At 37.3% G+C, this 14151-nt stretch overlaps 1 protein-coding gene across 1 annotated transcript in view; it reads right to left on the reverse strand.

Moving 5' to 3' along the window:
• The window catches only part of AQR (aquarius intron-binding spliceosomal factor), a 54271-nt gene that overhangs the window by 4899 nt on the left and 35221 nt on the right, over nucleotides 1-14151 (reverse strand). Inside the window, exons 26-32 of the mRNA XM_065064176.1 lie at nucleotides 12445-12654; nucleotides 11460-11597; nucleotides 10518-10589; nucleotides 7290-7477; nucleotides 5508-5679; nucleotides 2085-2255; nucleotides 731-816 (exon numbers count right to left, since the gene is read on the reverse strand). Coding sequence (XP_064920248.1) covers nucleotides 731-816; nucleotides 2085-2255; nucleotides 5508-5679; nucleotides 7290-7477; nucleotides 10518-10589; nucleotides 11460-11597; nucleotides 12445-12654 — 1037 coding nt within the window. The remainder of the gene's footprint in view (nucleotides 1-730; nucleotides 817-2084; nucleotides 2256-5507; nucleotides 5680-7289; nucleotides 7478-10517; nucleotides 10590-11459; nucleotides 11598-12444; nucleotides 12655-14151) is intronic.

The raw sequence follows: 14151 nt of genomic DNA on the forward strand, positions 1-14151 counted from the left end.
AGAAGTACACAGAAGTCTAAATTACAGGAAATATAAAATCACCTGTTAAAATACTATTTTGTCTTTAGTTCTTTTTCCCCCTACACACTGTTTCAATAACTACCAAAACCACTATATATGAGGGTTCACTGTACCAATAACGATATGAAAAATTACCCTTTACTATTTTCCTAGTCTTAACAGGTAAAGATTTACATTGAGAACAAGTCACAATAGCACTTATATATCCCTGAATGAGTAAACATGAGTTTGATAACTCTTCTAATTACTGCTGATTAGACAAAGCTTCCTCCACCTCACCGCAAAACTGAAGCGTGAACATTTTAATCTACACATCATAATGCAACTTATGTAGCAATTAAACACTTCTGATGCAAAACAAGCTAAAAACTGACTTATAGGAAAGAATATATGAGAAAATTTAAGCCACATTTGTTCAACAAGCATTACATTCCTGTCATTCTACTAGGGTGAAAGCAAGTTCAGCCTATCTGCAGTAATATAAACTAATTATAGCGTAAGACCCATTATTAAAGGATAAAGTGGTTGTGAAGAGGGTACCAGACAGTCATAAAAGGAGTTGTTTGAACTTCATTCAATATATAGCATCACACTTCATTTCTACCACATATTGAAATAATTGAACACTTTTGTATGAAGTACTATAAACATCTTTGAGATACAGAAAACATGTAGTTTAATGACATTACAAGAGAATCGTCTTACATACCTAAGGTGGCCAACAGCTTTGGTACGCACTAGTGAAAGGAGAATATAATCATTTTGTTGACCTTGGAATCTGTCCACAGTTGTTACCTATAGAATCAAAGACCAAGAAAAAACCTCCATAGGTTAATCTTTGTCATTTCAATTAAAACGGGACACCAAAACTTTAATATCATTTTCATATTGAAATTACGGTAAACGTGAAGAGTAAGGAGAATGTTTTAACTCTGTTATAGTTAGTTTCTAACCAAAAAATCATCAGACTGTTCTTTTTGGGACATGTTGGGAGGAGCTTTTATCTGACTGCATGCTGTTTCTTCCACATTTTCATTCAATTCAGACAGCTAACAGTGGGGTGCTAAGACCAAAAGACTATAGAAAGATACCAGTTTTATAATTACGAGCTTTAACCATGTTTTTCGTGTTTCATCACATTCACCATAATACATTTTATCAAATAATTTCTACTCTGGGTGGATCTTCCTAAAGGTGTGGGCTTTTGGTGGTGGTGGTTTTGTTTCTTTGTTTGTTGTTTTGTTGGGTTTTTTTTTGTTTGGTTTTTATTTGTTTTTTTTGTTTTTTTTTTTTTTTTTTTTTTTTTTTTTTAATTTGTTTGGGTTTTTTGGTGTTTTGCTTTGGAGGACAAAATAAATGACAAAGAGTTATTCTGTCCCTTGTAGTCTGTAAGCCATTCCAACTTCACAAACTTCACTCCATATGTCAAATTACAAGCAGGCAGGAACGAGGGTACTACTCTATGAAATTCTATAGAATGTAGGCTAATATATGCGCAGTTAACCAGGGAGTACTTGCACAGAAAGCTGTGAATTTATTGGGCCACCAAGATGATCAGAGAGCTGGAACACCTCTCCTGCGAGCACAGGCTGAGAGAGTTGGGGTTGTTCAGCCTAGAGAGAGAAGGTTCCAGGGAGACCTTATTGCAGCATTTCAGTACTTAAAAAGAGCCTATGAGAAGGATGCAGACAGACTTTTTAGAAGGGTGTGTTACAATAGGACAAGCGGTAAAGGCTTTAAACTAAAGGAGGAGAGATTCAGGTTAGACATGAGGAAGAAATTTTTTTACAGTGAGGGTGGTAAACACTGGCACAGGTTGCTCAGAGAGGTGGTTGATGACCCATTCCTGGAAACATTCAAGGCCAGGCTGGATGGGGCTCTGAGCAACCTGATCTGGTTGAAGATATCCCTGCTCATTGCAGGGGGGATGGACTAGATGACCCTTCAAGGTCCCTTCCAACCCCAACTGTTCTATGATTCTAAATCAGTGTGTTCTATAATATGCCAATTTAAAAATAAACAAACCAGAACCACTCCAATGACTGATATATCTTCAAAGTCACCTTATTTGGCCGCCCAATGAGTGGATTATTTCCACACCGCTGATTAATGACATCGCGGATCAGGTGTTTCTGTCCGTTGTACGTTGTCAGGATACTTATCTTGTCTGCGGGATAACCAAGCAGGCACATGTACATGAAGAGTGCCACAACATACTCAGCTTCGCCAAGATTCTTAAGTTTAAACAGGGAGAAGAAAAAAAAAAAGGGGGTGGGGGGTTACTCAACTTGTAAGGTTGGAAAGAATAAAACCTCTGACATTATCATGTCTTTGGACAAAAATCTCAGCACTGAGAGAAATGTGTCTAGATCTGATGTTTCTCTGCTCATTTGATAAAAGCCTTTTTGAAAGAATACAAGAACCACAAGCAGGTTTCATAACTTTGTTCTGATTCCTCTTCAGAGAACTCTTGAAAATATCTACAGCAAAATTGCTGTTAGTCATTAACTGACACTTTCCAATATTTCTTCAGAAGCTCCCAGTTTTATCCCAACAAGGTTAAATTCTAAATATTTAATAGTCCTTTGATACAATAATTAAACGTTAAAACACTTAAATTATATTTATGGACTACTAAATATTCACGTATTTGCATCTCAATGCATTTATATGCTTATAGCTGTCTGCCTTAAAGTAACTGCCACTGTAACTGTATTATTACAGAACACAACCAATACAATATTTCATTTTTTTTCCTTCTTAAATGTCAGATGCTGAAAAAATCTGTTACGTAAAACTGTGGAATTATTATATGTTAAAAAGTATTAGAAGTTTATAATCTACAGATAGCCGTACTCTAATACAAGGGTTTAAAAAAAACCCTTAGTGTCAATATAACATGGCTTCAAATAAGCATGGAAAAGAAATTGCAATGATGCACTGCCCAGTAAGCTGAAAGTAAGAACCAGTTCAACTACAATAACTAAACTCCTTTCAGCTAATTTGGAGACAGACATCTGGATTACCAAATCCAGTGATTTCTGCAGACCATATCTATTCAATTTCAAATGACCAGCTGTAATTTTGTAACGTTTTTTTCCTGTCCGTCCCAAAGCATCACTCTTTTGGCTATAGGAAGTTTTGTCCTATTTCCAGACTGAAGTTATTTGTAGCCTATTTAAATCCCTTTTCTGTCAACAAAAATTACCTTTCAGGTTAAAAAGTTGCTCTCAATTGCTGACATTAATTCCTGCTTTAATTATACTGGGAATCTTATCCCCGCTTGGCATATGTTTGACTAGGCTGGACATACCAGCCTCATTTATTTTTTTCATTAAGTGGGGTCTGCATTACTTGGAAAATGCAGTTGCCAGGCATATCAAACACTAGTGGGTGTAAAGCTATTCCACAAATTTTAATCCCCTTTAAGTCTGGAAAGAAATGCCCAAATTCACAAAGAGAAATAATACATGGTGACAATGCCATCAACATACTCCATTAATATCTCTCAATACTCAAGATCATGAAAAAAGACCCAACCATATTAAGTATTAGAAGAATTTGTTCATGAAAGCACTGTTGTAACGGTAAAGGTGTTCTGTGACTTTGTGTGAGTGTTCTCGCTCTTCTGTGGCCCAGGAGTGGTCTGAAGCAGTGCTTAGATTCTCAATTACTAGAATCCCATTTTTAAGGCACTAATTTCAGCTGTTCCTGTTCCATAGGACAACTTTTTAGTACTTGTACACTACAGTGTTACAGCTTAAGAAACAAAAGAAACCCTCCCCTCCAAACAACTCTGTCCTCAATTTAGAGATGAGATAAATTAGATTATGATTCACCATTACTTTCTTCACAGCACACTAGTTTGTATTACAAAAAAGGCAAGAGAAACCCAAGCAAAACCTATGAATATGTTTCATACCTTTAAAAAAACAGATTAACATAACTCTCAAGGATATTCACATGAGAAAAAGGGCCATGAATACTATAATCTTAAAGTATATTATTTGTTTTCCATAATATTATAGCTGCTTCCCCAATCCCCTGGCTCCTGCCCCCAAACAGGGAAGAGAATTGCAAGGAAAGGGAGAAACTTGTAGATTAACACAGTTCAATAAAATAACACTAATATGCTGCTACTACTAATAAAACGTATAACACGGAAATGGAATACACAATAAAAGATACTCAGTGCAATTTCTCATGAACTCTGTACACACCAAGCGGTGAGTCCCAGGAAGCAGCACCTGGTCCCCAACAGCCGATCCAGAGAGAGAAGGGAGGAAAAGCCAGAGAGGCCCAGAGGCCTCTGCAAACAGCAGGATGGCAAAAGGTCAAACCAAAGAAACTCCCAAACAGAACTTCACTGAAATGGAGCAGAACCAGAACAGGTCGCCATCCGTGTCCATCCCAGCTCTGTCCCTAGCTGGAAGATCCCAACTCTCCTTAAATATGCATGATGCTAATGGCATGGAGTACTCTTATTGATCAGTTCCAATGTCAATCAAGCTCTGCCCCATCTATGCCCCTCTTCCTGGCTGCCTCACCCCCGTGAGCAGAGCACTCAGAACATTCTTGCCGCCCAGACAACAGCAATTAAAAGCTTTAACTCTGTACCAGGGTGCTACCTTCCTCTTCTCAAACTAAATCCAAACAATGACCGTGCTAGCTATGAAAAAGAAAGGTTTCTAACTGCACGAAGAAAAATCAACTCATTTTCAGTCAAATCAGCACAAGTCATTAACTTGCACACAGCTCCAGCTTATAAATTTTCTGAAACCGAAACTGGTGATTTAGGCACCAGAGTTTATCGCTGTTCTTAAAACAAGAAAAATAAAAGGGCTGAAAATATAAGCATCTCACTACAATTGCAAAAGGTTTTCCTATACTTAAGAGAAATAGATGGTGGCTGTTGCTGATAGTCGAGAAATTTCAAGGCCAAGGATTTTTTGGCATTTTAATTCAGCCTTAAGGTGTCTCTGCCTCTTATATCTATTTCTTGCAGTACTGTTTCAGTCTTTTATGAATGGGCTTTTTAGTGTTCTTACATATGGATCAAATCAATACAGCGACTCTTCAAACTCAAATAAGTGCCACAGAGCAAAATTTGATCCTTCATGTACAAGGAAAATGCTACTGTCTTCTTGACTATCATAGTTGTACAGCTGAATTACAATGAACTTAAATTGGCCATAGGCCAAAACATTTCATAATCAATTACATGCCAAATCTCACCCCTCCCATAGTATTGTGAAAGCACAAATATCAAGCAAAGACCTTCACTTAAAGCAAAAGCACCATATGATCTGTTACCACTTCCAACATTTAAAACTCATTAAAAGGAGAAAAAAAAACACGCATACACAACTTGATTATACAAGAACATGCATTAAACGTGTTTACTGCATTTTAATAGTCTGTCCTCACTGCAGATTTAATAAGCCCTCTCCAGATTAAATAAAGTATACATGTAAAATTTTTCTTACCTGATAGAAATAAGGATTGGGCTCGGACTCTCCCACACCATTGAAGTCTTCCACATTTATAAGCTGGAAGTCATACAAAAACCCAGCATTGGCTGTTCTGAACTCTGGCAGAAGCTGCACGTGAGGTAGGTTACCCAGATTCTTGTACCGCCAGTTGTAGAGGTTACATAAACTGTCCAAAACCACACAAACCCAAAATGGTTAAAGCGGATTCTTGAACTCAAAGTAGTTCAGATGCACATAACCCCTCACTTTCAAGATTAACACTTCTGTAGGTTTTCAATGAAAAAAAATTGGCTGCATAGTCTGTACGTATATGAACGAACATACTTGTACAAGCTATCCAGCAATATGCAGCATCATCCAGCAATACAATTCAGTTGTTTTTTCTGTGGTTCTCTTCCACAGAATTCTTCAGATTTCACTACAGTGCAGCACACACAGCCCTAAGCCTGTTCTACTTCATCAGCTTTACACTGAGGGATACAAATTTTGCAAAGAAATCTAGTACAAACTTTCATGGGTAACAAAACATAAGGAATATTGATGCTTCTTTACAAAAAGGAGTAGGGGAAAATGGATATTCGGCATTATCCACTGCGAAGCTTCTCAGCACAAAAATAAATTTATTTTCTTATTTTGTGTATTGCCATGTATTCACGTGGGACTTGAAGGGAAGCAATTAAAATCTACCCAATTCTGAACCATCAATGGTATATATTGGGATAGACATATAACCCACATGAATGCACAACAATATCCAGACCAGATAAAATAGCAGATAGTTCAAGGGGAAACTACCCATGATCAGAAAAGACAAAGTGTAGGAAGGCATGGAAAAAATCTTTTATCAAGAAATTGCTCACAAAATGAAGGAATTCTTCTGCTCTCTTATTTCTAAGAATTTTGCTGAGAAGGCAAAATAAACTTCATTTATCATCATACTCAGATATAATTTGCATTTTTAGAATCATACTGTTGTTCATATGACTAGAAAAAAAATATTCTACCATCCCAAACATTTCCTACATTTAAAAAAATAATATTCTCCTTCATATTGTTCACTCCATTTTATGCCTAAAAAAATTAGGATTTAAAACTAAACTTAAGAGTAGGAAAATTTCATATGGAGTAAGTTTCTCGTTTTCATTTTTCCTTCTTAATGTGATACCACAAATACGTACTTTACACAATAAATGAATTTAACATCTTAGTTATCACAGCGAAATAACATACATGGATTAAAAAAAAGTTATCTTTCAATATAAAAAAAGGCTTTATGCTCTTGTGTGAACAACCTGCTAGTCTCCAATCAAAGCTGAAGCTCTGATGAAATACTACAAGAAAAACACCCTTTTGCAGAGTCTAGTATATTCAACACTATGTAAATCAAATATTTATTTAATCTTGAAAATATGAAATACATTAGTTTAGAAAAGGAAGTTTCTGCAAAAATGTCTCAGCTGCAAAAAACTCAATCACTTAATATTTACAGGAATTTGAAGAGTCCTATTTTTCATTAAATTTCTCATGCAATAGCAAAGAACTAATAAATAAATACATAAATAAATACATAAATAAATAAATCTGTTTGCATTTCAGCAAAATAAAATCTGCCCTCCTAGTCTAAGCCGAAACAAATGGAACAAAGCAGTTAAATTACAGTTTTGCAAACTCCGGTCCTAACAATATAAACAAAGTTTCCAAAATTATATGTGCTCTTTTCCCATTTCTAACCTGGTATTTTCTTACAAGCTAGACATGCCATTTTCTCCATCTCACCTTGCTCTTGCTCTTCCTTGTGCATCCAAATCAACGGTTGGCACTCCAATACGAACAAACCGTGTAAAAAGAGACTGTTCCATGTTGGAGTACTTTTGAAAAGCCATGTTCTTAATAACTGGTGGCAACTGATGATGGTCACCAATCATAATCCACCGTTTCAATCGACTGAATCCATCCTGTGGGTTCTAGAATTAAATAATTACAACTATTACAATATAATCAAGGCACTCAATTACAACACATCATTAGTCAAATTTGCTGTCTTAGTCTAAGTCCTGAATTTCAGCTTTTGTTCTTAACTACACTGCACTGCAGTCATTCTAAAGACTATCAGCAGAAAAAGGGAGTAGTATTTTAAATAAAGTATTGTTTATTGTAAAGCCACAAGTACGTTTGTCTTTTAAAATCAGTAGGGAAACATCAAGATAAATATCATATCACGTTGTTATAAAGGCCAGAAGTAACATATTACTAGAGGACAAAAGGAAGTACCACAATTACAGAAGTTGTAGTAGTAAAAAGCCTGGTTTCTATACAGTACCATTGCACTAGAACAGTCTTTTAAACCTTATTTTTTGGATTGAGACAGTGAATATGAACTGCCTGAAGCATTTGAAACAGTTTTAGTGCACACATGCTTGCGGCACAAACCAAACCTGCCTTTCAAGTGTCTCTGTAGTTTGTGTGTATGTCTCCGGAATTCCCGCATGGCCTCTTCCATGACCAGGATGTGCCTCTAATTAATCCTCACCCTGGCCCTTGGACTGAATCCTCTTCAGTATGTTTGGTTTATCTCTTTCCAGTTCCTCACCATCCTTTGTGAGCCTCTGTTACACACTGACAGAGCTCATGAAGGAATATTGTAACACAGGGACAAAAAAGAACAGATATGCAGGTAACATCATCCAGGAATTAGAATCCTGAAGACTTCCACCTGCCAGCTTTGCAATTCAGACCCTCATTTCTGACACACTCCTGTGATATTTCCTTTTCCCCATAGGAGCATTATTCAAGACAGAGATAAAGTTCTTTTTTTTGACACTTGAAGGAGAAGAGCTTTGAAGCCCTTCTCTGATCAGAGCTGGGAAGGAAAACTGAACTGTGGACTGTCCAGCTCATCAAGCCTGAAGATGTCTTAGTAATAAAGTAAGAGTACAGAAACTATTTTCAATGGCATGGAAAAAGATGTTGTTTTTTTTTTTCCCCTTCCCAAAAGGCTACGGCTTTGGAGGAGACCAAGCATTCTATATAATGATTTTGCTCTTATCAGCAATTTCAGTCTTGGACAAAGAGCCCTCCGAAGAACTCTTCTTAAAAAAAATTCTTAATCAGAACTGCAAATGCAAGAAATTAAGTACTACTACTCTATAAGCCTAGTTCTTTAGGTTTCACTAAAAAAAAACCTCTCAATTTTCAAGGATTATTTGGATGGTTCTTGTAAATAAGGTCATGGAATATCCCCAGAATATGGCTGTACGGTGAAATGGTCTGCTCTAACTGCACAACTATTCAGCTTCTGCATTGCTCACATACACTTATTTCCCCTCACCAGCCTGATGCATCTGGTTATTCAATGCTTATTCAAACATTTGGAAAATGCTGTAAGATGCTTAATTCACTATAATAATTTAATAAACAATTAAAACCATGGTAAAAGCCAGGCAGGATTTCTTCACAACACAGCACTGCAGTACAATGTTGTGTTATAATTTGCGAGAAGCCTCACTATAGAAGTTTGCTCTTCAGACACCCCAAACAAGATGGAGAAAGATGCGCTCCTATGTTCAGAGTTCAGGCAGTATTTGAGGTTTAGAGGGTCAATTAGTTGCTTACCTGCTCAGAATTATCAAAACGTCTCAGTCTTTAACGCATCAAGGTGTTAAAGAACTTTTGAGGAAAGGCTGAGGGAGCTGGGTCTCTTTAGTTTGGAGGAAACTGAGGGGTGACCTTATTAACGTTTACAAATATATAAAGGGTGAGTGCCACGAGGATGGAGCCAGGCTCTTCTCGGTGACAACCAACCGTAGGACAAGGGGTAATAGGTTCAAACTGGAACACAAGAGGTTCCACTTAAGTATGTGAACAAACTTCTTCACAGTGAGGGTGACAGAACACTGGAACAGGCTGCCCGGGGGGTTGTGGAGTCTTCTACTCCGGAGACATTCAAATCCCGCCTGGACACATTCCTGTGTAGCCTCATCTAGGTGATCCTGCTTTGACAGCAGGATTGGACTAGATGATCTTTTGGGGTCCCCTCCAATGCCTAACATTCTGTGACTCTGTGAACTACTTTAATATCCCTAAAACTTAATCTACAGAGTTAAATAGCACTTGAGAGGAGGACTTGGGATTTAATATAAATATAGTTAACTTGGACATGCACATTCTTTTGTGCACTAGACCCATACTGAATCACTTTCCTGCAATTGTATTCTAATCTTCCCTTTTAAAGAGCAAAGTGAAAAATTATGAGCTGCAATTACAAACATATCAAATGTTTCACAGAGTTTCTATCACGCCTTTTTCAATTGAGGCTAATTTTCTTTTAGAAGAAAAATGCAAAAGCTTGGATGTGGTTTTCTAGAAGACTTAGAATTATTGTTTTTCAATGAAAATATCTGATCTAGGCAAAATTTCTGAAAGGAAATTTAATTTTATAATGTTAGCAAATGCAGACTGTATTTTTCAGAAAGCCACTAGAGTAAGAATCAAATCAACAGTACAGACTGTCTTTAGTTTTACCGACTTCCCACACATCAGCTTCTGATTTGCAACTGAAGAGTTCATACAGAGTTCCTGAAGGAGCCCATACCTCACTTCCAGAGGTGGGGTTTTATCTCTTGATAATCTGAGACTACAGAGATAATAGTGACAGACATGCCAGAAGCACATTTTACTTATATCTGAAACCCTCTAGCTCTTAAAAGAATAAAGTGATGCCTCTCAAGTTCAGGTGGCTAAAAGCAACCACAGATAATCTTCACTGGAAGCACAAAAAAAAATTTCAAGACAGTCTGAACATGTTATTGCATAATAAACAACAAAAAAAAAAGGATAAACAACTAATGTAGAACAATATCAAAGTTCTTAGTGTCCACATAAATGGCAAGTATCAGTTCTAGGTTACTTTCTACACAACGTATTTTCCTTTCAATATTCTATAATGTTCAAGAACACAGATTTTCATTTCGCTTTTTATAATACGTTTTATAATTTAGGTCTAACCTGCAACAGGAGAGGTATAAAGGTTTCTATCTCCAGAATCTGAGCAGACTCTTCCATTAAGATGTTGTCATACTGAGAAAGAAAAAGTAAAGAGACGTCCATCAACCAAGGAATACAAATTAATGCTGTTATTCAGCCTACCAAAAGAGAGCATCACTCATTCCATTTTTGATGGGCAGGACAGTTACAACAAGATTTTACCTTATAGGCAAAATATCAGCATTATTGAAAATCATTGTCAGGGGGTGAAATCCTGCTACACCAATGGCAGACCTATCTGTGCCAATCGGGGCTTACATCTAGAAGGAATCGATGACTGAACTACATGATGTGCTTCCCTCATGCCATAAGCCATCTGCAACAGAAAAGCTTTCTGCAGTGAAGCAAACTAATTTGGTACCTTTGAAGTAAAGCAGAAAAGAAGCACTTTCGTGATAAAAACCAGTGCATTATCAGAGAAAAATAATACTGAAAGAATCATTGGTGGTGGGCTTTTGTTTTGGTTTTGTCTGATAAAATCTGTACCAAATTAATACTTATGGCTAACACTGCAGAATGAAAACAGAATTGCATCACAGTTCTCTTTCCTCATATTGTTCATTTTTTAGGAAACAAAGTTATAAAGGCCATTTTATTTTCCCCAATTCTGCCTTTACTTTATTACTCAATCATATCACTCCATTTTATCTGATATTGCAAAACTAACTTTTCTTTTATAGATATGCACTATTAAGCATTTTTGTATATAGAAAAAAGGGATCTCATCTTTTACTTACAGAAGTTAAATTTTTCTTCAATAAAATTACAAATTGAAACATACTGTTAAAAAAAAAGGCAACTCAATCTATTTGCCTAGATTTGGGATGGATAAAAAGGTTTATACAAGGAGGGGCGGACAAACCCAAAAAACAATTAGTGTAGTAACACTAGTATAATTATTACTTTGAAACCTAATTCAACCAGGTCATGTCGTTTCAAAGCAGCATGAGTACAAGTCATGGCAATGATTTTTGCTTCTTTCACCAACAAGTATTTGGACCTATCCAGGCCACTGCGGAGAAGTTCAAACGCTCTGAATTCCTATGGAGAAGAAAATCACATATTGAAATTCAGAATACAAAAAAAAAAATAATGCTTATAAAATATATTCACTCAAACTATCTGGCCCACTTCTTAGTATTATTAGGCAAGAAAGTTGAGGTATCTACTGTTAACAATCCCATCTGAATATTTTTTTATATATATATATATATATATATACGCTAAAACTTGAAACAACGTTATTTCAAAAAACAATTATAAACACATCAAATAATTCTGCAACCTGTGTTCATACATAAATTTGCAGACAACTATTCAATTGATTCTGAGGAACCCTCTCAGAGTCCTCCCAAATCTTGTTTTAGTATATTTTCTTGTTTCCTACTTCAATGTATCATAACCTCACACTGAATTCAGTATCAGGAAGACCAATACAGTTAATATGACCAAGTGATACACAGATCACATTTACCCTAACTTTTAAAAGCCTCTCAAGCAATTCTGGGAAAAATACAAGATAATCTGTTTAAGTCACTTCTGGGTTATCTGATTAAAAACAAATCACTGTAAATAAAAAGATCCTGTGAGGATCAGAGGAGCAGTGACAGGCACACCAACCCCAGTGACCTAATCAGTGAAAATGGAACATGCAGAATGACTCCTTACTAAGATCAAAATAAAACAGATTAGACCCTTGTCCCTGCTCTGAAACGTGCCTCTGTTACTCTAAGGTGGAAATTCTCACCCAAATGCCTTGCAAGCTGATGAAGCTGCCTCAAAGTGTATATACCGCTTTTAGGATATAGGGCAAAATAAAATTTTGGAACTGTGATGTTTTTCACAGGATTAGACAAATCCACTTACCTTTAATAGTTACATGTCTTACCTCAAGCTGAGTAAATATTTTCTTAATATGTCTGAAACACCCTTCAGCAATTTCCATATCTTCTTCATAGGATTTGCCTTTAAAAACTGGTTGAGGAGCATTTGCAAAATACTGGTGAAAAGGAAAGAAACTGGAGACATCTGTAACATCTGGCAATTTTCCACCTTTAACCTTCACTTTGCTGATATACTCCTCCCAACGAGACATTACCTATGGTAAACACAAGTGTCATACTTAAGTGTGTTTATATCAAAGTCCTTGGCAAGGTGTAGTCTTGCATGTATAGTATTAAAAAAAAGATTCTAAATTATCACAAAAGCAAGGTATAACTAAATTAGCATTTGACTTTGTATCAGGATGACATTTTTGAAGCTGTGGTGGGTTGACCTTGGCTGGCCGCCAGACTCCTACCCAGCATCTCTCACTTTCCTCCTCAACAGGACAGGGGGAGAAAAAAAGATGGAAAAGCTTCTGGTCTGAGATCACTAAGCAAGTACCATCACAGAAAAAACAGAACTGACTTGGGGAAAATTTAATTCATTTACTGCAGATTAAAAATAGAGTACAATGGTGAGAAACAAAGGGAAAAAAAAACCAAAACACCACCTTCCTTCTCAAACCCCTCCTGCTTCCTAGGTTCAATTTCACTCCTACATTCCCAACTCTTCTACCTCCTCCCCAACCTGCGCAGTGCAGAAGGAACAGGACTTGTCATCCGCATTCATCCCACCACATCTCTGCCATCCCTTCCTCCTCACACTTCTCCCCTGCTCCAGTATGGGCTTTCCACAGGCTGCAGCTTCCTTCAGGGCCACATCCACCTGCTCTGGCATGGGGTCCTCGATGGGCTGCAGTGTGGACATCTGGTGTAACATGGTTCTCAGTGGGCTGCAGGGGACAACCTGCTTCACCATGGTCATCTCCATGAGCTATGGCTGAATCTCTGCTTCAGTGCCTGGCACACCTGCTGACCTTGGTTGTTTCCTACATTCCCCTCTCTGCCCCCAGATGCTGCACAGTGTTTTCTCAAAGATGTTTTCACAGATGTGCCACCAGTGTCACTGATGGGCTCAGCTTTGGTCAGTGCTGGGTCTGCTGGAGCTGGCTGTGTCCAGCACAGGGCAGCCCCTGGCCTCCTCTCAGAGGTCACCCCTGCAGCCCCCTGCTACCTAAAGCTCGCCACATAAACCCAATACAGAAGCAAATCACTTTATCATTTCCATTTATAGTACTTTGGTTTAAATTCAACGTGGGATTCCTTTAGGATGAAACTGATCCAGAAGATGAGCTCTAGCAGTGCTCCTAGCACTCCACATACCTGTTTTCCATTTAATGTTTAGGCCCACACTACAGCCAGCCTGGAGTAACTTCTGTAAAAACATACATAGTATGCATGTTTGGTCCTAAGTACCACTCCACAAGTCTGCTTAAGCCACACTAATCACCGATGTAGCCCATGTCACTGATAAATACATGGAAGGGAAATGAGGGATATAGAATATACAGAAAATCACTGTTTTGTATACTATACATCCGATTTCACAGTCATTTAACACCATAAAAGCTTTCTAGCAGGACCATCAAGTAGTTGCTCTAATGCTTGTCCAAAATGTAAAACAGCCCCCAGATCTTCCTATCTGAAGGAGAAACCTCAGGTTAGAATCTTTGCCAGCAGTCATGAAGGGCAGAAATGCTAGTCTTTCAATT

The sequence above is a fragment of the Columba livia genome, chromosome 5, assembly GCF_036013475.1.
Source record: "Columba livia isolate bColLiv1 breed racing homer chromosome 5, bColLiv1.pat.W.v2, whole genome shotgun sequence".
In the NCBI taxonomy this organism is placed as follows: domain Eukaryota; kingdom Metazoa; phylum Chordata; class Aves; order Columbiformes; family Columbidae; genus Columba; species Columba livia.